At 34.6% G+C, this 24,386-nt stretch overlaps 1 protein-coding gene across 1 annotated transcript in view; it reads left to right on the forward strand.

Moving 5' to 3' along the window:
- Positions 1 to 24,386, forward strand: part of LOC6643051 (serine-rich adhesin for platelets) — a 116,114-nt gene continuing 91,728 nt past the window's right edge. Inside the window, exons 1-4 of the mRNA XM_023176176.2 lie at positions 1 to 149; positions 10,310 to 11,228; positions 13,673 to 13,921; positions 14,147 to 14,308. Of these exons, the coding sequence (XP_023031944.1) occupies positions 10,701 to 11,228; positions 13,673 to 13,921; positions 14,147 to 14,308 (939 nt within the window). The 5' untranslated portion in view covers positions 1 to 149; positions 10,310 to 10,700. The remainder of the gene's footprint in view (positions 150 to 10,309; positions 11,229 to 13,672; positions 13,922 to 14,146; positions 14,309 to 24,386) is intronic.

Genomic DNA, 24,386 nt, shown 5'->3' on the forward strand with positions numbered 1-24,386 from the left:
TTGTGTCTTGTGGACAGACCCACGGATAAGAGAAGCAACCAACCGCCACAGTAGCCACCACTAGCAGCCACACTCTAGCCACTCAATCCCATCAGCTGCTGGAAGTGCTGGTCTCTGCGATTTTGTGCCAAGATTTCACACTCGATTATGTGAGTAATTGTCAAAGATTATTAACTTTTAATGACTCAAAATTATGCACTGTTTTTTTTTTGTTTGTGTGAGACGTGCGACATGCAAGCAAAAGTTGTTGATGACGATGATGATAATATGAAATTGACTAAAATCAGATAAATAAGCCATGGCCAGTAGCTTAATGAGTTAGTAAATAGGGAAACCTAAGCAAAATACGCATTTATCAATAGACACAAGAGTAAAGTAAATGAATAAGTAGAAAAAGAATACACAAATACTTTAAAAATTATATTAAAAAGGTAAATTATTAAAAAAAACATTTTGTTTGATTAGATTTCATTAGAAGTTATAAGTTTCACCTTACTTTCCAAGGGTTTTTAATTGCTTTCGATATGTCAAATGTTAATTTTGATCTAGAATTTCGCAATTTAATTTCAAGTAAAAGTTTTTAAAGTAAATTCGATAAGAAACCAATAAAAACTGCTTCTATCAAAAAACAGTTTTTAAATTGTTTAGAACTAATAAATAGTTAAAAAGTGTTCAATTTATTCTTACCTTCTAAATTTATATTCAGATATCTCTTTCAATTTTTAGTAAGTCGAAAAAAATTAATAAACTTTCGAAAAATATAAAAAAATAGTTTATAATTAATAAACTTTTGACAAGGATATACAAAAATAAATAAAAATCTAAGCAGTAAATCTAGTTTCGCAGGTTTAGCATTGATATAAACTGAATGTACTTATACATTTGACTAGATATTTTAATTTTTTTGCATTATGAGTTATAGCAAAAAGTTTCTTTGACTAATCCATATTTAAGGTTTGTTCAAATAATCAAAATAAAGGGGTTCCTATTTATATATTATTTTGACCCCAACATTTCTCCTATTAATATGTTAAAAACTTGCAATTGTTGTAACAAACTAAGAGTACCTATAGTGGAAACTTCTTTGGATGTAACAAATTTTTGACCGCCCATTAAGATAGCCGTCGCTTTTTATTTCTATTCGAATATATAATTTGTTGCTGCCCTATTTCCATTTGGCCCTCTTTGTAGGAGGGCGTTTTTGTTTTATATTTTGGTTATTCCAGGAGTTATTTACAACCACACCACCTGTCAGCAGGCCCACCACCGCAGACCAAGACACAACAATCTTCTTGGTCATAATAAACGACTTCCCTTTGACTTTAGAAAAAGATGAAAAATAAAAAAAGCGCAGAGCGCAGGCATGGCTTAACGGGACTAGTTTTTAAAATAGCCACCGTTTAGAGTAGGTTAAAAACAACTTCAAAACGATAGCAGAACAAATGAAATCTTGTTTCAACCGCAAACACCACAAAAAAACTAAAAAACAGAAAAAAAGAAATACTATAAAACACGACACATTTATCATGCATGTAAAGGAATTTCGTGTGGGGAGGCAAAAGACCAACAACAAAAAAAAAGCAATATATATATATGTTTATAAGTTGTAGACAAATTTTACCACGCTCGCTAAAAAAAAAAAACAAAAAAAAAATCTCCATGGAAAATACAACCAAAAAAAAAAAACGAGGCAAACGAGGGCCAATTGGGAGGAAGTTAACGTGGGGGAGATGGAGGACATTGGTTTGCATGTTTTCAAAATTTGTCCACTCGGGCGAGAGATAACTTTCGTTTTTTTTTTTCTTACTTACTTCTCTTTGTAGTCGATTTTCAGTTTTTTGGGTTTGGACCACACTTCTCCTAATTGCTCTGACTCTAAAAAAAAAAGAAAAAAAAGTATTCCTTTGTTATGCTTTTGTTTCACTTCTTTTTTTTCTGGTGGCTGTTTGGCCTTTTTGTGGCAAACTTAACATTTTATATAGCCGCCTGTTGTTGTTGTTGTTGTAGCAGTTGTTGTCCTCGATCGGTGTCGTGTCCATGTTCATGTCACCAACTGTCGCACCACCTTTTCGGCTACAGAAATATTTCTCTGTCTTTTTCGATCTGCACTTTGGCTGCCTGGTGTTAGTTGGTTATTTGGTAGTTACATGTGGGGAAGAAGAAAACGCCAAAGGAGCGCCACATAAAGTAGAAGTAGAAAGAGAGAGAGAGAAAGGGAGGAAAAAAAGGTGCATAATGGCAAAGGCGAAGGTATTTGCAATATTTTCATTTTTACTCTGACATTCGGCACATTTTTATTATGTTTTCCCTTTTTTTTTTTTGTGTTAAAGTTTGACTGAATGGATAAAATGGAAATCCACTAATTTGAAGTAAGCAAAAAGTCATCTCTTGATTAATTATGATCATTACCTGATGTAGTTTGCTCCAGCCAAATGTTGCTTAGATAAGATATAAAACATAAAACTCAAAAAATCAATCAACTAAAATTAAAAAATATTTAATATCAAACTTAGACAAATTCTTCTCAACGATCTTGTCTTAATACCATAACTAGTGGGAGATCTATAGAAGCAAACATAACTCTGATCTTCTTTCTTGGTTTAGTTATATAATCTTCATTAGTCTATACGTTTGATCATAAGTTAGTCATTTAGAAACTGATAGTGAAATCAAGAGTTGTTGCTGATGAGGCTAAAGAAATTATGAAAATCGATGCAAATGTATTGGATTAGGCTTTAAACATGTTATGACTGAAAGGCAAAAAAAGAGAGCGAAGAGTGGAGGAAAGAAAAGCAAAAGGAAAACCCCATTTTGATAGGTTAAATCAACTGTAACACTAGACATCGCCTTTGCCTTTTCCTTTGCCGTCAACTCCCTCAATCTCCTTGATTTCCTTGTTGGTTGCTTGGGGTCTACTACAATATTGTCCAAGCAAATTAACAATTCATTGCCTTGGACCCGAAAAAAAAAAACAAAAAACATATTCGTATCTCTGTTTGTCCCCTTGTTGCAGCAGTGCACAAACCGCACCCGCACCCGCAATCCCTTCCTCTCTTTTTGTTTGCCGCACACTGTCTGCTCCGATTTATCTAGGTGGGCCAAACATTCATATTGTTGTGCTTGTTGTGTGTGTGTTGGCTTGGTGGTTGGTGGTGTTGTTGTGGTGCTGGTGGTGTTGTTGTGGTGCCTTTGTGGTTTGCCTGGCTGTGCCGCTGATCCCGCTGATCTCCCTTGAACTCAAAATGGTTTCGTTTGATTGGCCTGCATCGTGTGTTATTGTTTTTTTTTTCTCTTCTCTTTGGCTTTTTACAAGTCAATATGGTTATTGTTATTGTTGTTTGCTGTATGTCTGTGTGTGTGTGTGTATGTGAGTGTTGACTGTGTTGCCTGTCATTTGGCCATTTGCGACAAAGTAACTTTTAGCTTCACGTGTGCCAAAAGTGACGCCAAAGATCTCCTATAGTACATACAAGAGGCTCTAACTTCAACTCTCTTGGCAACATGTTGCCAAAGCAGTTAACAATTCATTAGGTGTTGCTTTTTCTGTTGTTGTTGTTGATATTGTTATTGTTGCTGGTCGTCTGTGTGTGTGCCTGTGCACAAGTTGGCAATCGGCAATTTATGGCAAGTTGCTGCTGGCTAGCAGCTAGCTGGCTAGATCTACACACAGTTGGTCGGTCTGCTTGGCCAAATGTGGTCAAATTCTTGTGAAAAATTTGCTGCAGTTGCAGCAGTTCCAGTTGTTGTTTACTTGCAATAGATACCAAAAGTTGATTATTTATACAATATTTTAATTATGCTTTTGGTCATACGGAATGCAGTTTTCTATGCTGTCTGTCGCATGGTGGAGGCCTTTACAGACCTTTAAGACCTCCGACCCTCTACCCTTGCCCCTTTTTGACAATTTATAGAGTTGTTGTTATTGTCCGATTATATCTGTGTAGTTATTTTTCATTTGTTCGATCTTATCGCATGTTTTCGGTTAAAACCATGATGTCAAGGTCTCTATTTTATCTTGATTAAATCCGCTTTTTAGATATATCTTACATTTTGGATTCAAATATACAGATGAAAATCTAGTAAAGTACGTATGTATATAAAAAACAGTTTTGCATTAAAACATTTTAAAGAAGGCTTCTCGCTTCTCTTTGTCACATTAGCTAAAGAATAAATATATTAAAATTTTATATTCCATTGCACTTCAATCATTAAAAATTGGTAAACATTGATTCTTTTGAACTAATTGAAATGGAAAGAAACATTCCAAAAACACTCCTAAAGTAATCATAACAAACACAAGCAACTCTTTGTCGAAAAGAAAATAGAATCTGCTACTAAAATAAAACTTTGTCAAATTGTTGTTCTTCTTAATTTTAGCTTGATGACTAAACTTTAGTTAAGGGAAAGAGAGAGAGAGAGAGAGCAAACGAGGTAGAAAGAAAGATATGGTCATTAATTGATTAACTTTAGCCACTCAACACTTGATTGCTGCCATCTCTCTCTCTCTCTTTTGGTTTCATTAAATTCGCTGAATTGCTTGCAATATCTTCGATTCCATGCATCGTCGTCTCTTTATGGGGTTTATCTAATCTACTTAGCAGACACACCGAATTGTTGTTTCAAAGTTCAGGCATTTCATATAACAAAGTCAAGTGGTTTTTCGAACAAACACACAATGTAGATTTCAATTAATACTCTTGATTTTCTACTCATTGGCTTGAGAGTTTCCCGCCAGACAGACAGTTTTGCTTTTTTTCGTGAGAACAAAGTCGTAAAAACGTCATATCCGGTTGAAGTACTTTAAGTAAATTTGTTGATTTTGGTTTTCTAGAGCAAATTTGGAGCGTAGCAAAGAAGTTGTAAGAACGCAACGGAAGCAAATATTTGTGTGTAACAGGAAAAACACAAAATAAGATCAAAAGATAGGTAAAAGTGAATGTTAGAATAAGAAAAAAAAAGTTTTAGTTTTCATTTTCAATGTGCATTTTGTGTGAATTTATATTTACAAAAGGCCAAAAAGAACAAGAGGCCGAAAGAAGAAGTTCATAGTAATACTAAATGGTAAATACAACTAACCGTAAAGTAAGACTTGTTACCATCAAATATATTTTCTGTTCATTAAATATTGACATTATGAAATGACTTTATGGAATTGCTAAAAACTTAGAAATTTTGCTAGCACAAGGGATACGTTTTACCTAAGAAGGCTAAGCAGTTCTGAAGCCATGTAACATAATAATATTCGTTCATCCTGAAATCTGAATGAAAACAAGTACATAGCTCAATGTCTAAACTCTAGAGAAACGTTATTCTCGATATGTTACTTAAATCACTTTCTGGTTTCTCAAACAATTTGCTGAAAGATTCTTCTACTTTCCATAGATTTCTCAATGAATACAAAATTTAAAAAGTTAAAAATTAGTATGTTTCTAAACTCTCAACTCTTGTCTTTTCTCAATAATTAAAGACCAATTCATAAGTACTTTTATTTTGTTATAGACAAATACACAAAATATTTGCCTGTTTTTATTAAAAACAAGTTAACGTTTTTTGCAAACATTTTGCATGCAGCTTTTGCAAAAACCCTGCGGCTCTCATTGACCTTCATAAAATGAACCTCAAATTATGACAATGACAATCGCTTTGAATGGAATTCTCAAGTTATTAGATCACATGGATATAAATCTATGTCAAAATACATACATTTAATGATTGAGCATTAAGATTAAGTGAAATGTGTTGGAGATTTATCCTATAGTTTACTACCTCTTAATCATAAACTAGCAATGGCTTATTGGATTAGGATAATCGTTTGTTATTAGCCAAAAACCTGCCACTCTTCACACTCACTCGCATGCGAATTGAATTGGCTGATTGGCAATGGCCGACAATCAATGGGTAAACTGGTTTTAATATATACCTCATTTGTATTTGATGTTAGCTTAAAGACATAATCGACTTTAACTAAAAAAAATTAGCTGATCTCAAAGAAAATTGAAAGTTTGTTTTCATTTTCATTCAATTTCTACTCAACTCGACACGAGACTCATTCAACTTGACATGCTTTTGTCATCGTTTTATTTATATGACAAACCAACCATACAAAAATTGAGCTTCCCCTTTTTTTGTTGTTGTTCATTTTGTATTCGTTTTAACAGATTTATGAGTTTAAAGTGTAACCCCAACTCGTTTTTTTACCTTCTCTCTTTTTCTCTTTCCGTCTTTACTTTTTGTTAATTTTTAAGTTTTCATTAAATTGTGTTGTTTGTTCACATTTTTATCTTCTTTACTCTTTTTAAATTATATCAATGGGTTTAAGGTTGAATCAGAGAGAATATTAGGAGTTGGCTTTTAGTCGAGTTTCTAATTGACTTGCAGATTAGTTTCAGAGAAAATTAAGGAGCTTGAGCTTACTAATTTTAATAGGCAAAACAGTAAAATTGTATATCAAACTAGCCCAAAATTGAATTTTCAATCCAAATATGGTTGATTACTATCTAACTGGATGATCATTTGGCTCTAGGGTATATTAATGTCGTCGCTCTGACTTCCATTTGGTTTTGTTTGTCTAGGCAAATATTTGGCTTTATCTGTTTATGTCTTTTTCATTATTATTATTATTATTTTTTTTTTTTACCTTACCCTCTTCTTCTTCGTCTGTTGCCTTGTCTTCTTTATTTTTGTGCTTTTGTTTGGTTTATTAATAGCCAGTTTTTGGTCTAGGCTTCCACTCTGTTTGTCTATTGCCTTGCCGGTCATAATGTGGAACATGTTTGGCATTAAATTTGGTATTTTTTTTGTTTTTGTTTTTGTGTGAAGTGTTTAAGCCTTTTAGTTTTCCTGGAATTTTGACAAAAAAAAAAAACAAAAAGAAAAAAAAAGAGTTATTACCACTTTGGTATTTGCAGGTGTCTTATGTAAGAGATGTAATAGGTGATGGATGACGTTATCTCTCTATCGCTCTGTCTTTCTCTCTCTTTAAGGTGATAATGTGTCAATAATAAACAATAAACAAAAAAACAGGTGCTAATATTTGATAAATCTATTTAACGGTTCTCGAAAAAGCCAAATATGGTTTTCCTTTTAACCAATTTGCATATCAATGCAATGCAAAGTAAAACTTGCTTAGGCATATTAATTATATAATTAGCCAAAAGACTTTTTCCACCACAACAAAACCTCACATTTCCTTTATGACTCATTTTATGCGGTTACGGCGCCAAGAAACCATCTCCACTCCCCCCTCTGACTCACTGACTTCATCCTTTTGTCATATGCAAATTTTCACAACATGAAAGGCGAATGCCACAAGAGACTGTCTGACAGGGGGAAAACGGTTGGAATGACTGACTGACTGACTAGATAGATGGAGACAGAGGGGGACCGAGCACAGCTCTCTTCTCTTTTCCTTTTTGGACTTTTATGAAAGTCATTTCGAGTGTCAAGTGTCTGTTGTCCGTCTGGTCTAACTGTCTGTCGCCCCGGAATGGTCTACAAAAATTGTGGCGACATTATTAAAGACAATTTAATATGAAAATTTGCAATTTTTCATCTTTGCAGTTTTTTTTTTTTGTTGCGTAGGTTGTAGCAGTTGAATTATGAAATAATTGAAAACACAAAGAAAAAAATATATATACGTATGCAAGTTTTAAATTATATTCCACCCCCTTACTTGTTTGACCCCTGCAATAGGACAGTGGCGTAGGCTTGTCAGGCAACAATTGGTAAATTTGGTAAAAAAACGCTCACTTCAACTTGTTTTGAATTTAGCTAAGAAAAAACTTTATTGTGAGAATTTAAAACTTTGCGTAAATTTTCTGAAAATCAATTTTTTAAATATAATATTTATTTAATTTTCTTTATTTCGCATTTGTTGAGTTGATAATAGCTTTTAAACACGTTTATTGGTATTTATCTTTTGTTTTTCATAGTGACTTTTGGAATTACTTATAATTTATGGTGTTTTTTGATATAAAAGCCTTTCTTAACAAGATGTTTAAATCATTATTTCAGAATTTTGTTCTTTGTTAATTTCGTTTTGTTTTTAAATGTACAACTTTTTATTTCAAATTATATGTATGTAAATATTGAATTTAGTTGAAAATTTTGTGTGTTTGGGAATGGAACCTGGTTAATAACCCTTTTGATGCTGAGCCTCTGTTTTTGTTTGCTCTGCTCTGCTCTTGTCTGCTTCTGAGGGCAAACTTGTAACTGCGATTTGGCTTTTGCAATTATTATGGCCAACTTTATTTACTGCTTTTAGCATCGATTTGTGTGTAGTGTTACGCCCCGACAGTCTGTCACCGTCCACCCCTCTTTACCCTTCGAATAACTTGTACTCCATTTTTTTCTATCACCCACTCACTATTTGTGCAGCAGTTTTTAGTTTTCATATTTTTGCAAGTTTTGCTTTTCGTTTTTCATTATTCGCGGTTTTGTGTTCGTTCGTATCTTAAGTGGCTAAATAAACGCTTGCAGGCCAATTTGGGAGTTGGCTAAGTTACGCCTCCCGCCATGCCTGCCTCCCGCCTTCCTTTGCACCACCAAAGAGTCGTCTTGTCTGGCTTGTCTCCACCACCGACAACGATCCATTTGCATACAAATATGGCCCACAAGTGTTTTTTGCGACTAATTTTGTATGAAAATTTGATTGCTTGGCGATTAGAATCGTGTTCATTGTTTCTTTATTTCTTTTGGCTGGTTTCACTACCGTCGGAATGGTGGACACTGAACTGAACTGAAGTGGATTGGCTAAAGTGGTGGTGGTTGGTGTATTTGTTTTGTTATGTTTTTTTATTTATTTTTGTGTTGTTTACTGTTGTTGTTGTTGTTGTTGCTGTTTTCCTGATTACCTACCTCTAAAAATGAAGTAATACTATACACACTACTCATAGCCACTTTGGGGCATATTCGTAATAATTGTAATTGTAATTTCATTTATTTTTGTTTTGGTTTTGGTTTTTTGTTGCCTTTTATGCGTTAAAGTCGTTGAACGTTTTCAAACGGTTTGTAAGTGTATTATTATGTAGTTATGCTGTTACCGGTTACAGTGGCTTTTTAATTGCCCCAGACCAGCCCTCCCCCCACCCCGCAAAATGTTGTTGTTGTTATTATTGTTGTTGCTGTTGATTGTTGTGGGTGTGATATGATGCAGTGATATGAGAATCTCAAATTACAATGTACACAATGTGTTCTCTGTATGCAAAATGTAAATAAAGTTTTTAAACCTTTTAGACTTAATTATAAGTTTAAGTTTCAGAAGTTATAATTTACATATTATGTGACTTTTAACGGATGTAGTTAAACTATTTTTCAATATACTATGCTAAAAACTCTATTGAATGGTTCGTTAAATCTCTACTTAAATGCTTAGGCCATTTTCCTTGAAACATTGTGAGAGCCCTTAGCACTTATCGATGTCGAAGATATAGTTAGTAATCATATTCACTTTGAAAAGAAGGAAAAGCGGACATCCAAATAATGAAGAGAAGGATTGAGTATCTATTTAGATATCTTTATAAACTTCTTGGACTAAGGAGATGAAACTGATTGGGGTTAGAATATTTATTACTCATACGTCATGTATGTCAAAGCAAACAATTTTTTCAAATTATAACACTTTAATCAACATCCACGTATATCATGGAAAACAATTTGGTTTTTGTTAAAGTCACACATAAAAGAAAAATATCTTAAGGGTATTTAGATAAAGTTAAATTCGGTCAAAAGTACAGATGATATGTACATATATGTATGTATGTATGTAGGTATAGTAGTTGAAAAAAGCTATAAGCAAATGGGTTTTCCAAATAAATCTCATATATTCATCAATTAAAATGCATTATTCTCTATTAAGGTTTCGCAATTTGTTGTAGGATCTATCTAAATCTATGTATGTATATATCTCCTATGATACTTTGATTAGCTTGCTTTAGAGGAAATTATTTCATATTAAAAGATTTTTCAATTGCAATTTTACCATCATCTATTAATGGCTTCCTGCAGCTAGTCCAATCATTAGTAGAAAACGAGAGAGCAGTAAGAAACGGAATGTTGTAAAGTGCAAACAACAAAATACGAAAAAAATGAATAAATGCATCAATTATACAAGATAAATAACCCTAACCCAGCATGATTCATCATCATCATTATCATTATCATCACCATCATCATCATCATTGTGTAGTAATCATTAAGAGAAAAAAAAAAAATGAAGAAATAATAATAATAATAATAATTTCATTCGATTTCCTTTCAACTAATTTTGCATTTCTCTTTCTTTTTTGTTTTTTGGCGTTTTTATTTGCAGTCTTAATTGCAGTGTTTTTGTTTTTTTGCTTATAAAAACAAAAAAACAACAACAACAACCGAGTGTTTTGCATAAACGGAAACGGAACGAACATAAAGGAATCAACAGGCAGAGCAGCACCCACCCAAACCACCCAAGCACTGAACCACTCAACCACCGCCGACTCTGAAGGTCATTGTCAGATGGGGTATGAAGTGTGAGTTAAAGAAGCAACTAAGCGAAACGGTGGCAAGGAACGCAATGGAAACGAGAGGAAATTGCACAGACATGCAAATTTTTGGCAACAGATTTTAAATGCATAAAACAACAACAATTTAATTCAATTAACTAAACACAAAACACACACTAGCAACAACAACTACTACTACTACAATTTACCCAATTGCTAACAATGGAAATGCAACACGAAAACGATATAGCAGCAGCAGCAGCAACAGATATAGAAGCAATTAGCAACCAAGAGACTGAAACAGCGGCCATCATAATGAAAAGCGATGAGGAGAATTCATCCGTCAATGATCCCAGCATCAAAGGATTAACAGCAACAACAACAACAACTATAACAACGAAATCAATGAGATTGGAAGATCTGATGGCAACATTTGCCATGCCAGCCCTACCACCACCTCCAAAATTATGTTTAAACACAAAATCGGCAAATAGTAGTCGCAGCAGTTCACTTAAAAAGAAACAACGACGTTGCCTGACAGGAGCTGAAGTCGGTGGGGAAACAACCGCTGAAGATGGCGGTGGCGGCAGCAGGCGGCCAACCAACTCAAATGGTAGTGGTGGTGGTCAATATATTGATATGAAAACATCACAATCCATGACCTCATTGCAACCGAATGAAGAGCAACAGGAAAGTCGTGATGTCATCCAGGCTAAACTCCATTTAGAGCGACCCTACAATAGCCTCAAGGTAAGTCAGTCAGAGTCAGAAAAGACGTTTCTGTGCGAGTGTGTGTGTGTGTGTGTGTGTAGTGAATGTTTCTTAGTTGGTTAGTTGATTGGCAAGCTAACCTTAACTGGCTGGCTGGCTGGATCACTGGCGGTTAGTTACCTGCATGTGATATTATGGTAGTTACTTGCAGCAGGTGTAGGCCGACATCAGAAAAGAAAGAAAAAAATAAGTTCGCATAAATTTGTAATTGGGCGAGCAGTTCTTGTTTCATTCTATACACACACACACACACACACACATGCACTCAGGCTAACTAACGGCCAGTTTGGCTACTCAAAATGTGACAAGCTGCCGTTAGAATATGTGTGTGTGGCTGTGTGTTCATCGTTCTTCTTATTCATGTTCTTGTTGTGTCAGCGGAAATTGCTTTAATAATTTATTAATAAATTTCATTCATTAGCATGCCATCAAAAATTTCAACTAACGGTTCATAACTCGTCCAGTTATGAGGCGCCACATTCACCACGAAAATGCCACTGCCATTGCAAATTGACATTTTCGATACTCTAATGTTTTTCTTTTTTTGTTTATCGACAAATATTTCAAAAGTGCTGGGCAATTGATTAATATGTCTACGCTAAAATATATTAATGGAAACGGCTTGCAATTTATTAATCAATTAAATTCAATTTTTAATGTGAATGATATGTTGTTTGTTATAGAAATAAAACGAGAATTTTAAAGGCAACAATTAAAAAATTTAAATATCAAAGAAGCTACCTTATGTTGCATCCAAGTTCCATAAAAACGTTAAATTAAAAAACAAAGAAAACTTTTAAAAAATTACTCCCAAGATTTATTAATAGACTAGAAAGTTACAAATCAAAAATCGTTTTCCCTGCCAACCTCCATCGACGAGCTTGCGGGACCTTCATCCGCCTGCGCATCGGGCACTCACATACACCTTCTCAGGGGCACTACTCGACCCCCTGCCCACTAGGCCAGGAAAACCTAACCGCAGAACACATCCTGACCTTCAGCCGTTCCTTAGAGAGCATTGGGGTCTCCCATTTTGGAATCCTAACCCCACTAACCTTTTAAATAATCCTTCTGTAGACAATATGCTTATCAATTTCATCAAAGAAACACGTGTAATAATATGAAAACAAATTGACGAGTCTAAGGCCCTTGCAGCTAGTGCTCATTTATAAAATCATTACGTTTAGTGATTATTACTAGATATAATTTTGTTAAATAAATATATATTTGTTTAATCTATTCTGAATCTATGCTGATTGCATTTGACTGGCCACAGAATTAAAATGCAATTCATTTGCTTAGACTGACTTTTGGCTTAAAGAAGTGAAATGAAAAGAGAAACAATTAGAAAAAGTGCAAGGAGATTCTTTTTTTTAATTTGGACAGAATTTTAGTTTTTATAGATGTTCTTTTTAAAGAATACATTTTCTTTCTTTCATTCTGGAAGAAAAGAAGACAAACCAAAATTGATACTTTTGACCAATTTAAAGATAGATATCCATCGTTATTTCTGATTAAACACCTAATTTTATATAAAAAAAAAAAAACAAAGAATTATTGCTTGTGAATAAATGCATTTAAACTTTTATAAAATGTATTGAGATTATGTGATTCAGTTTGTTCAAGTTTTTCCTCCATGGCCTTGTAGTTGAAAAAAATATATGTATGTATAAAAACTGATTCATTTCATTGTCAAGCAACAATTCCCCCCATGCAAGCTAATTTTGGCCTCCTGCCTGATGAACTGTGGAGTCTTTTCTTACTCACTATTTCTTTCTGTCAAGTTTTCGCTAGTCATTCGTTTGCCCCTTTATAGGAGGCAACCATTATCCACCATCTGGGCCCAAACGCCGCTTATTCATTTTATTTCAATTCAATCAATTACAATTATACACAAATCATCAAATTGGCAAATGGCTTGGCTGACTGATTGGCTGGTTTGGGCTGGCGGGGTAGCCAAGCTAACTGGATGGCTGGCTGGCTGGCTAATTCAATCACTTGCAATGTTTTCATCTCATTGTTACGTCGCGATTATTGGCGGCTTGTTGAAATAAGGAATTTCCTTCCACGACTTTTGTTGTTGTCTGCTTGATGACTTTCTTGCCGCAAATAAAAGAAAGAAAGAAAGAAAAAAATCATTAATTAATTGTGCACACAATTGGGAGCATTGTGAACCGGTTTTTTGGCTTTGGCTTTGACGTTGATTTTTTTTTTTTTTTTTTTTGTGTTTTTTCCTGTGGATAACTGCGCGCGCGCATAGTGTATGCCGAAAATGGTTAATCATATTACTCCCGCCGTATTTGGCAGCCTCAAATTACTTATTTTATTAACCAGCCACAACATTTCCTCCATGCCGCACCCGAACCCCCCTTGTCGAATCATTTCTCACTCTCTCCCTCTCTTTCTCTCCATCTCTTTTGCAGAAAAACAATACAAACAAAATGCATCGTTACTCTTGGGGCAGTGGCCATAGTCATAGCAGCTCCAACAGTTTGCACAGTAATGCCACATTGGGATTGAGCTCCTCGGGTAAAGATGATCTTTGGGCGGCCATACAAACCAATTATAATTATATTATGGATACAAATCTATTGGACACATGCAAAGAGGCACGCTGTGAAATAGAAGGAGCTGCCACAGTCCTGGAGAAATCCAATGAATGTTGTTTCAAGGTAAGAGCCTGCCTCAAATTTCGTTTAATATTATATAAATGGACTCAGTGTCTCTTGAAAAGCTTTAGTGCGTACTATGAGTGCGTTCAAAGAGGTTTAAATCTACACCCCATGGAACCACTGGCAAGACATTTCAAATACTATCCCATATTAGATTCGATGTGCATACTTAGACTACATTTAAACTTGTTAAAACTACGCTCTAAAATTAAACTATTTTCTCAGATTCTCGATGAAACCCAACGACCAGAGGGTCTCTGTGAGGATCCCAAGGAACTACGTCGCTGGTTGCGGGATATGGAAAACAAACTAGAAAACTCTCCGACTATTTCGGAATTAACTCTTTATGGCAATGCAGAATTACAGCGACATTTAGCAGTTCACTCGGTAAGTCGGAATATTTCAATTATTATTAATATTATTTGAAGCATACAAAAAATATATCAACGGTTATATTCCTTATTCAAATAATAATAAATTTTAATTCATTTGGGTTCGAAACTTTGCTAAGTTAATGCAGCGACCAAAGCTTTTTTAATGTGTCTAAATAAAATTTCAATGCTTTACAGAAAAGCTTAAGTTCAACAACATTTTCTGTTAAAAATAGTGTTGCCTATTTCTTACGGCATGATAATGCTGAGGTTTCTCGTTCTATAGTCTACTTTAAGGGTAAAAGTTTATTTTTTGTTGCTGCAACATTTTAGAATCTAACAATTCTTTTGCCTACTTTTGTGAGGCATAATGTTGCATCAACATATTGCCTAACGAGATTTTCTTGCAAACTTCGCAAGTAAACAATCCAGATGGCGCTGTGAAATAATCCAGAGGTCGCAGGTGGGCACAGTGAAGCGCGAACTGCGCATGCGTGACCGATCAAAAATTTGGTTTGAGACTCTCAGAACCTTATTTATATTTATTTACTCTGTTCTCTATATCAGCAACTATTCTAACATATGCCTTTATGTTGTCAATTGGGTATAAAAAAGAAAAGGCACATATAATCCAAGTGCATTTTGAATTCTTAATAATAAAATGAAGTCCCAAAAAGGGGCATTAAGGTGACTTGTTATCATAGTATTGACCCAGTTGAAGATTATTTTGCTGTTTTAAAAGATTTGGAACTTTTCCTACATATATCGAAGGTCAAGCGACGTTATAGATTTATGAAAACCATAACAAAATTGTTCACCCAAAATCGTCTGTACCGCAAATATAGCTCGTTCTAATAGATTTATGAGTCGTAAATGAAATAATGATAAATTTTGGCTTCCTACAAAATGAATATCTAGACAAAAGATGCTTACGTTTACCCAGTTCAAGTTCCAATTATATACAATAATAACTAAAGAATTCTCAATTCGAAACTAAAAACTGGTTTGTCGCGTGGCGGCACAACAAACAAATTTTTGGCAAATTGTTTGTCAATAGATTTTTGCCTATATATATTATGAACCATCCGATGGATGAGCATCAACAGTCACTCAGCGACTATAAGACTACTAACAAGACTCAAGTTTTAGTAAACTAAACTAACCAACTTCTTCAAAATGTTCCGCACAGTAAGTCAAGTCATTGGAATCTCTATCCTTCGACTATAACAACATTTTGATCCTCCAACTAGTTGGCTGTACTCCTCGCTTTGGTTGCCGTTGCCTTGGCTGCTCCTGGTTACATTGCCGAACCTCATGTGGTTGCCGTTTCTCCGGTTGTGGTGCCCGTGGTTAAGCATGTCCATGTGCCAGTGGTGCCAGTGGTGAAGACCTATACCCCAGTGGTTCATCAAGCCTATGTGCCCGTTGTGAAATCCTATGGTGCTGTCCACGCTGGTCACTACGGACACATCTACGGTTAAACAATTTTGTGATTTTTTTTACATTTTTTTTTATGTGGAAGCGATAAATAAATAATGACAAACTATACCTGATAAAATCGAAATATCTTAACTACTACTTCTGAGTTAGACACTAATAGCTTATATTACCAACGATATAATAAGGTATCAATTTCTCCAATTACCAATTTTGTAGACTCAAAGTTAGAATAGAAAATGATTTTGTTGATCATAATCTTCTTTGAGCATGATCTTATTAAACGAGTTACATAATTTAACAATGCTTATGAAAGAAAACTTTCAAAACGAAAGAAGAAAAAATGTGAAACAGAAACAAAAAAAGAAACATAAATCTTGATAACAAGGTTTAGGTTCAAGCCCAATCCAAAAGCCCAGGCTGGGCCAGTGTGGCCCAGGCCAAGAAAGATACTAATCGAATGAGGTAAAAGTGTAACGAAAGAAATTACACGCATAAATACTTCATTTTTCATTTCATTTACAATGACTTTGACTTTTATATCAGTTTTGAAAGAAATGCTGCTTCCGTTAGTGCGTGTAAAAACAGAAGAAAGGGAAAAACAAACTGCACTTGCCCATCCGCCCAATTCCCTCTCCCTCATCCCCATCCCGATCCCCGTTTAAGTATCAAGATTGTATAACCAAATAACAAAATGCAACTTGTTGCCCAGACCAAAGCGGAGACCCCCATTCAGTCATTCAGCCAGTCAGCCAGTCAGTCAGTCAGAGAGTCCAGTCATTCTCATGGATGGATGTTCCCCTTGTTCCCCTTATTGCTTGCATTACGAAAATTTATTGAATTGAAAGTGAAAATTGCGGCTGGTGAGAAATCAAAGAAATGATGAGGAGGCACAAGAGGGAGTGGGAGAAGGAGGGGAGAGGTACAGAGAGATAACCTCAACCTCTGCCGGACTTCACTGTCGACTGTGTCGACTGACGCCAACAACTGACACGATAATTGGCAATGTGTTCAATGTGCTTTGTTGGTAACACCTTCGATTGGGTCTAAGCTCAAGCTGTATATATGGCCTAAAGATGTAAGAAGAAAACGACAGCAACAACAAGACTAGGGGGATTTTTATCTGAACAATATTGTTTATATATATTTCGTATTGCGTGGCTTTGGGGCTAGTTAAAAACAAAAAAATAACTCATATTATGTAACTCTCTATTTCTCTCTCTCTCTCTCCCTCTCTTTTTCTTCTGGGAGTATGTGAGTTAGGAGTAGGAGTTAGGCCTAAGAGTGAAGCGACAAATCTAAGACGGAAGAGCCGCCCGTCGCCTAGTGCGCCTTTTGGCTTGTTTTAAATCATTTGAAGTTGAAGTTAAGTTTTGGTTTTCATTTCTTTTTTTGTTGTTGTTTTCTTTCATTTTTTGATGTTCAGCTTGATTGAACACATGGCGACCATGACAGCTGGACAAGCAAAGTATTTAGCTTTTCTTTTTTTTTTTAGTTTGCGTAAGAGTTATTTAAACATAACTAAACTCTCTCTAAACACTACATATCTCAATACATATCTCATAAAATTATAAAGAAAAATGTGTTGACTGGCCAAAGCCAAAAGTTTTTCGAGTCAAAAAGAAAAACCTTCGCAACTGAGGTATAAATTATTATTAGCTGAGAGAGATTCTAGAACACTTGTATTGTTGATTAAAGGCTTAACTTTAGACCAACTGACTTCCTTTCAGAAAAAACTAATTAAAGCCATTTCGAAAAACAGCAGAGCCAAAAGAGACCAAGTTTGACAGAAAACGTCTTGGTTCAAATGCCAAATATATGTCTCTAAAATTCTATACACAGCTCAGCTTATGTTTCATATTTCCAATTATGTAAACAGTACCACGATAATAAGACGGTAAAGAGAAAGTTAACCCTTAAATCCACGACATACATCGGGATAAATCTTAAGTTGGTCATAAGGGTTTTCTTGCCAAATTGGCAAGATGAAGCAAGTTGTTTATGTTTTGGATTCAAGAGAAATAAATGGAGCAAGTCTCTGGCAAAGTTTTCTGAAAATTTCTTGCAAGCTTTACTTAAGATAGACCAAAGTTCCTGGACACAATACTATAAGGATACCCATGGGAGGAGGGGGAATCAGCAATATTGTGTCTTTATAGCCGATAACCGATTTATACGAACCGGTAGTAAAGTACTTAATACCAAAAAAAACCCAACCAGCCAACCTTCTTATATGTGTAAGATTTAAAGCGTTAAATCGTTATGAACGCTATCGTTAAAATCAGCATTTTACTGCATTTTTTTTTTTTAACTATACCTTCTTTAAATGATTTCATGTAACTCCAATAAATATATGTATGTATTTTTTTTTCTCTCTTTAAATGATCTCTGTAAATTGTAAATGATTGAAAAGTTGTGAAAGTTCATTTAAAGGTTCAATTGGCTCGCTAACTGGCGATAAAGTAAACTGAAAACCTAAACACTTGAACTAATTTGGCAAATGTTTTATTGCCCCAGCACTACTAAGAGCAGCAACAACAACAACCACAACTGAATGGCCCTGGCTAGCCATATGTTTATTGTCGAACAGCTGGGGCAAAAAAAAAAATCTGTTTAACTTTATTGGGGGAAAGGTTATAACTCTCTAACTCGGTCCGAAACTCAATTGTTATGCAAATCTGGCAGAGATTGCCGACCGCCTGCTCTCAACCATGAACAATGGACAGACACAAAGACACCGGAGACTTAGAGAGAGAGAGAGAGAGAGAGAGAGACAGACAGACTTTTTTGGTGGTTATGGTAGAATCGGTGGTATATCGATGCCAAATCGAATGGACAAACTTTAAATTATGGCAGCCATAAAAACTAAACTGGACTATTTCCTGGAGTCACCCGCACAAACTAATAATAAATAAAAAAAAAAAGCCAAAAATGACAACTAAAGCAAAAAAAAAAACCTAGTTAAATTGTCATTGTGATTACAGTTGTTGTTGTTGTTGTTGTTGTTGTTGTTGTTGTTGTTGTTGTTGTTGTTGTTGTTGTTGTTGTTGTTGTTGTTGTTGTTGTTGTTGTTGCTGCTGCTGCTGCATTTTGGTTATTTACTGTCTTTCTTTCTTAGGTAAAAAGAAAAACAAAATAAAAATTGCGCCACCTTCACTTTTTGGGCAGAGTTTTAAAGACAAACAAGGCGCCTGCTTTGAGTTCGAGTTGTTATTTCTTTTGGTTTTCCAATTCTTTTTTCTCTCCCATTTTTGGTTAAACAGAAAACCCAAACACAAAGAGACATAAAACATGATTGTTTACGCTTCAATTGACCAGAACATGATAAAACTGGAAGATTTCAATTAAAAGGCAAGGAAACACAAAAAAAAAAACAATCAGAGGAAAAAAAAAGAGATTGCCTCTTGGGAGCTTAGCTTTGAATACCCTGTAATTTTTGGCCCCCCAGAAGAGGTATAAGACGTAAACCACCGTTTACTCAATGGGGAAGAGAAAATATATGCTCTGTAATCTTTCCATATGTATCTTCGATATTGCTATATCCTCTTTCTGAGATGTTGCTAATCTACACCATTTCATTCAAAACATTATCATTTACAAACGGATTAACTGAAATTAAGCTTAGGCCCACAATTTAGACGGTCATTGATATTTTACCTTCTAATATGTTTATAACTCATAAACAAAATAATGACAGATTTTGGCTTCCTACAAAATGAATATCTAGACAAAAGATGCTTACGTTTACCCAGTTCAAGTTCCAATTATATACAATAATAACTAAAGAATTCTCAATTCGAAACTAAAAACTGGTTTGTCGCGTGGCACAACAAACAAATTTTTGGCAAATTGTTTGTCAATAGATTTTTGCCTATATATATTATGAACCATCCGATGGATGAGCATCAACAGTCACTCATCGACTCTAAGACTACTAACAAGACTCAAGTTTTAGTAAACTAAACTAACCAACTTCTTTAAAATGTTCCGCACAGTAAGTCAAGTCATTGGAATCTTTATCCTTCGACTATAACAACATTTTGATCCTCCAACTAGTTGGCCGTACTCCTCGCTTTGGTTGCCGTTGCCTTGGCTGCTCCTGGTTACATTGCCGAACCTCATGTGGTTGCCGTTTCTCCGGTTGTGGTGCCCGTGGTTAAGCATGTCCATGTGCCAGTGGTGCCAGTGGTGAAGACCTATACCCCAGTGGTTCATCAAGCCTATGTGCCCGTTGTGAAATCCTATGGTGCTGTCCACGCTGGTCACTACGGACACATCTACGGTTAAACAATTTTGTGATATTTTTTACATTTTTTTTTTATGTGGAAGCGATAAATAAATAATGACAAAGTATACCTGATGAAATCCCTATACTTTCTATGAATTGGGGATGTGGATATAGCTGATATTATTAAGGATAAAATAAGGAAATGATTTGTCAATGGAAAGACTTTGATATGGAATGGAAAACCAATAAGTTACAACAAGATTTTACTAGGGAATATATCGATATCTACACTTAATTTTCTAAAGTTCTTTGAATACGTTTCATACACAGGGTATATTCAAGTCGTAGTTTAGACAGATGTAAATGTGTTATGTGTAAATGTTTTTCTGTCGGTTAGTTTGAAGTGTGACTTACAAGGAGCTTGTCATCTATATTTCTTTCAATCATCCTTTCTTTTTGCCTGTTGGCCAAGTTTTTGTTAACAAAACGCTGCGTGATTCCCCCCCTACGCCTCGCCCGTCCTCTCGATAGTTCGATCTCGAAACTGAACCGCCGACACACAGAGGCAGGGACTGAGACTGAGACTGAGACAGAGACAAAATGAACTGTCTAACAACTTATTGAAAATATGTTTAACCATTTTGGGCAATTGACATTTTGGGCTGCCGGTTGGAGGTTCCTGCTGTACCACCTCTGCTCGAGTCCCTCCCCTCCCCTCACTTGCCTTCTCTTATCGCCCAGCCACAACGTGACAAAACAATTGTCGTAAATCAGTGAAGGCAAAAAGGAGTTAAGAGTGGTAACTACTAGTGAGGGCAGAGAGCTAGCTATATCGATAAGACATTTGGAATCGGTTGGGTAAGGGGGTGACTTGATTGCCAATGGAGCACATTTTGTTTAACTGCCCACAAATGCAAAAATTGTATCGTTGTTATTGCTGTTGTTGTTGTTGTTGATTTTAGTTCAATCTTTTATTTTATTTCATTTTTTTTTCTTCTCATTTTACTTGGGTGCCAGTTGTTGTTTACTTTCATTTGGCTCGTGGCCCGGCTGAAGTTTTCCACGTAGGAGAATGAATTCAACGATGCTGGTGGATAAATCGAACAGCGGATGGGGATAAAAATTTTGATTGAGGAATTCCACTTTAAATAAATATAAAGGAATTTTCAATTAGCAAATCAATGAATGAAATGGGGAAAGAAAGTTTATCTAATAAAATACAATTTATATTTGTTTATGGTATTTTTAAGGCATTTCTATCTACATCAACTGGAGCTTATTGTCCAAAGATCTACAAAATACTTTGTATTAGATTCAAGCGATCTCAAATTGAAGTTCAAACTAATTTCAATGGTAAAATATGATAAAGAAATAACCAAAAGATATACCTATATAAGGGTGCATATTATATCTGACTATGTGAAACGATATTTCGTTTGGTAGATCATCTAAGCGATTTCAATCGGTTAGAGGAATTCACCTCTAGATATTTAATTGAGATTATGTTAAATCATCCTATCCCATAGATAAGTTAAGATAACTTATACCGCGCCCCACCTTAGTTCAGTTCATTTCGCTTGAACTTTCGATCTCAACTTTCAATCGGGCAATCAGTCAAAGCGTCGCCACTTCTAAGTATCGTATTATAAAAACACAACAAAAATTCCACTAATCGCCAATTGAGATCGAGCCAAAATGAAACCAAACCAAAGCAAAGCAAAGCCTTTCTCCTCCAAACTTGACATTGTTCGACACACGCCCAAAAAAAAAAAAAACTTGAGAAAAAAACAATTTCATAAGTAAGAAAATATGAAAAATAACACAAGAAAAAAAAAGAGGTCTTCAAGTTCAATTGCGTTTCACTTTTTTTTTTCTTTTTGCTTCATTATTATTATTTTTTTTTTGTTCCTCACCCCCCTTCCATTCGTGATTTAAATTAACAATTAAAGCAGATAATTAACAAAATGGAAACACAACACAAGAAACCAATGCAAACCAAACCGCAACAAGATTAGAAGGCGGGACAGCAAACAGACTCTCGCTTCCTCACCCAAAATTAAAAGAAAAAATCAAAAATGATTTATCCAAATGTTGCCCATATATCAAGTATTATGTTACCAACAATAAAAAAAAATAAAAAATAAAAACCAAAAGCAACAAAAACTTCAACTCTAATAACAAATGTGATGACGATGAAGCTGAAAATGAAGTCATTACCACAGACAACTCGCGAGGGTCGAGGCAATTTCTTCAGTTATGTTTCGGATATGTTGTAATTTCAATACCTTAACAAATTATATAATTATTTTAATCAAAAAGTCCACTTCAAATAATTGTAATTCAATTACAGGAAGTTTAGTTCTGAGGACTTAAACGTTTTGGAGTCTAAAAAACTAAAATACAAAAAGTAAAATTAGACAAAGATTGGGAATTGATATTCTGTTTTAGATAGGTAAACTAAAATCCTACAAAATATTGTCAACTTTCAACGCTTTGAACTAAAAACAATACAAATTTTTAAATTTCAGTTAAAGACTAAAAAAAAATCGCACTTCTGTCTAAGCCAATTTAGAATAACTCAAAAGAAATTATAAAATACTTCAATATTAAGTATTCCCTATGGGTTGAAACATAAATAATTTAATTCAAAATAAGCGAAATGTATTGAAATTGTTTTAAATGAATTCAAAGTAAGAACAATAACCAAATGAATTGCCCAAATTTAATTACAAAAGCAAATCGGAAAGCCAAAAAACATAAAAAAACCCTACAGTGTTTTCTTTTCTTTTTTTGTTTGTTAAAATGAAAAGAAAACTATTTCTATAAGTTTTAATTCTTAAATCAAATTGTCTTGCAATGCCAGTCAAACTTTCATAAAAACGAAATATATTCCATCTTTCGGAAAGAGTAAAACAAAGGCGTAATAAAAAAAAAAAAAAAAAACCAAAAAGAAAATGGGGGTAAAATTATTTGATGCGGTTTGATCAAACCTCCGCGTAAATCCGCGTCAACATATTTTGTAAATTGAGGCGGATCAGAAAATGATTTCGTCATTAGCCAACTTTTATTAGAAAATGCCAAACTTTAATCACGAAATGTGTTTTTTTTTTTTTTTGGGAAGGAAGTTGAGTGGCGGCGGTGGGCAACGGATGAAAAGAAAATGAAATCAAAACCAAAAAAAATAATAAAAATAAAAACAAAAAAAAAAAATCGAAGCAGCTCGCTCGCATATAAAATGTGGAAAATTAAGAAGAAAAAGTTAACAATAAATCTTAGCAATAAAAACAACAACAACAACAACAGAGACAAAAAAGTAAAGAAAAACCATAGCACAACAACAACAACGGCGACGACTAGCGACCACAAAGCCCAAAAGCATGATCATAAAATTTTACTTTCGAACACAATTTATTTTTATTTTTTTTTTTGTTTTTCGTTTTTTTTAGTTTTTCTCTCCGATTTAATAACCCGAAAAGAAAAAAAAAAGCAGCAACAACAGCAACAATGAAAAATTCATGTACGGATAAATTCAGGTTCATCATTAACACCGCAAAAACACGATGGCGGGAGGGATGCGGAACACGGATAGATAGACAGACAGACAGACAGACAAACAGACAGGCAAAAGGACAGACAGTGGGACAGATGGATTGTGTCTATGGGACAGAAAGGGAAAGGCGGACAAAATATCTATAGAGCTTATAGATTGGATTGTCGCCATTTAATTGGCTCAAATTAAAGACGCTCCAACTCTAAATCTCTCGAGGAGTTGGTTAGTTAGTTAGAGTTTCCATCTCTTTCTATGCCTTGTTTTGGCAATGGGAAGGGAAAACTGTTAGAGGCTTCACTTAATGTTTGGTTGATTAATGAAGAAAATATTTTACATGTATGAGTCTATGTAATTTGTATACTCTTGTAAAAAAGAGTATATTGATTTTGACTAGAAGTAAAAGACTGCGAAGAGAGGGGGAACTTTGAACCAAAATACTGCTTAGTGCATACCTTAGGGGAAAAGTTTTTTTCTCATACATATATACGACAAACTATTATAGTTATGATAGTTATGTGGATTAACGGAAACATTTTTGAAATCTTTGCAGTAAGATTTGGCTTGAATCTTCTGGTTTTGCCGGATCAAATCCAATTTTAAGAGTATGCGAACTTCGACAAACTTTCCCTAACCTCTCTAGCTTTAAGATTATTTTATTTGTTAACGAGTTAATCACAGTATTGGCAAAAAGTTTCATTACATCTGCGAAAAAATGCTCCTTTGGGCGATTAATGAATTTCTCAATCAATTTATGTATATTCTTTCATTAATTTAGCATTCGTTTATATGTTTCCTTAATATTGCAGCGTAACTAAGTATAAAATTGTTGTTGTAATAATTTAATGAATCTCTTTGAATTAGTTGTTTTTACCTAAATTG

Source organism: Drosophila willistoni (genome assembly GCF_018902025.1).
Source record: "Drosophila willistoni isolate 14030-0811.24 chromosome XR unlocalized genomic scaffold, UCI_dwil_1.1 Seg41, whole genome shotgun sequence".
NCBI classification, from domain to species: domain Eukaryota; kingdom Metazoa; phylum Arthropoda; class Insecta; order Diptera; family Drosophilidae; genus Drosophila; species Drosophila willistoni.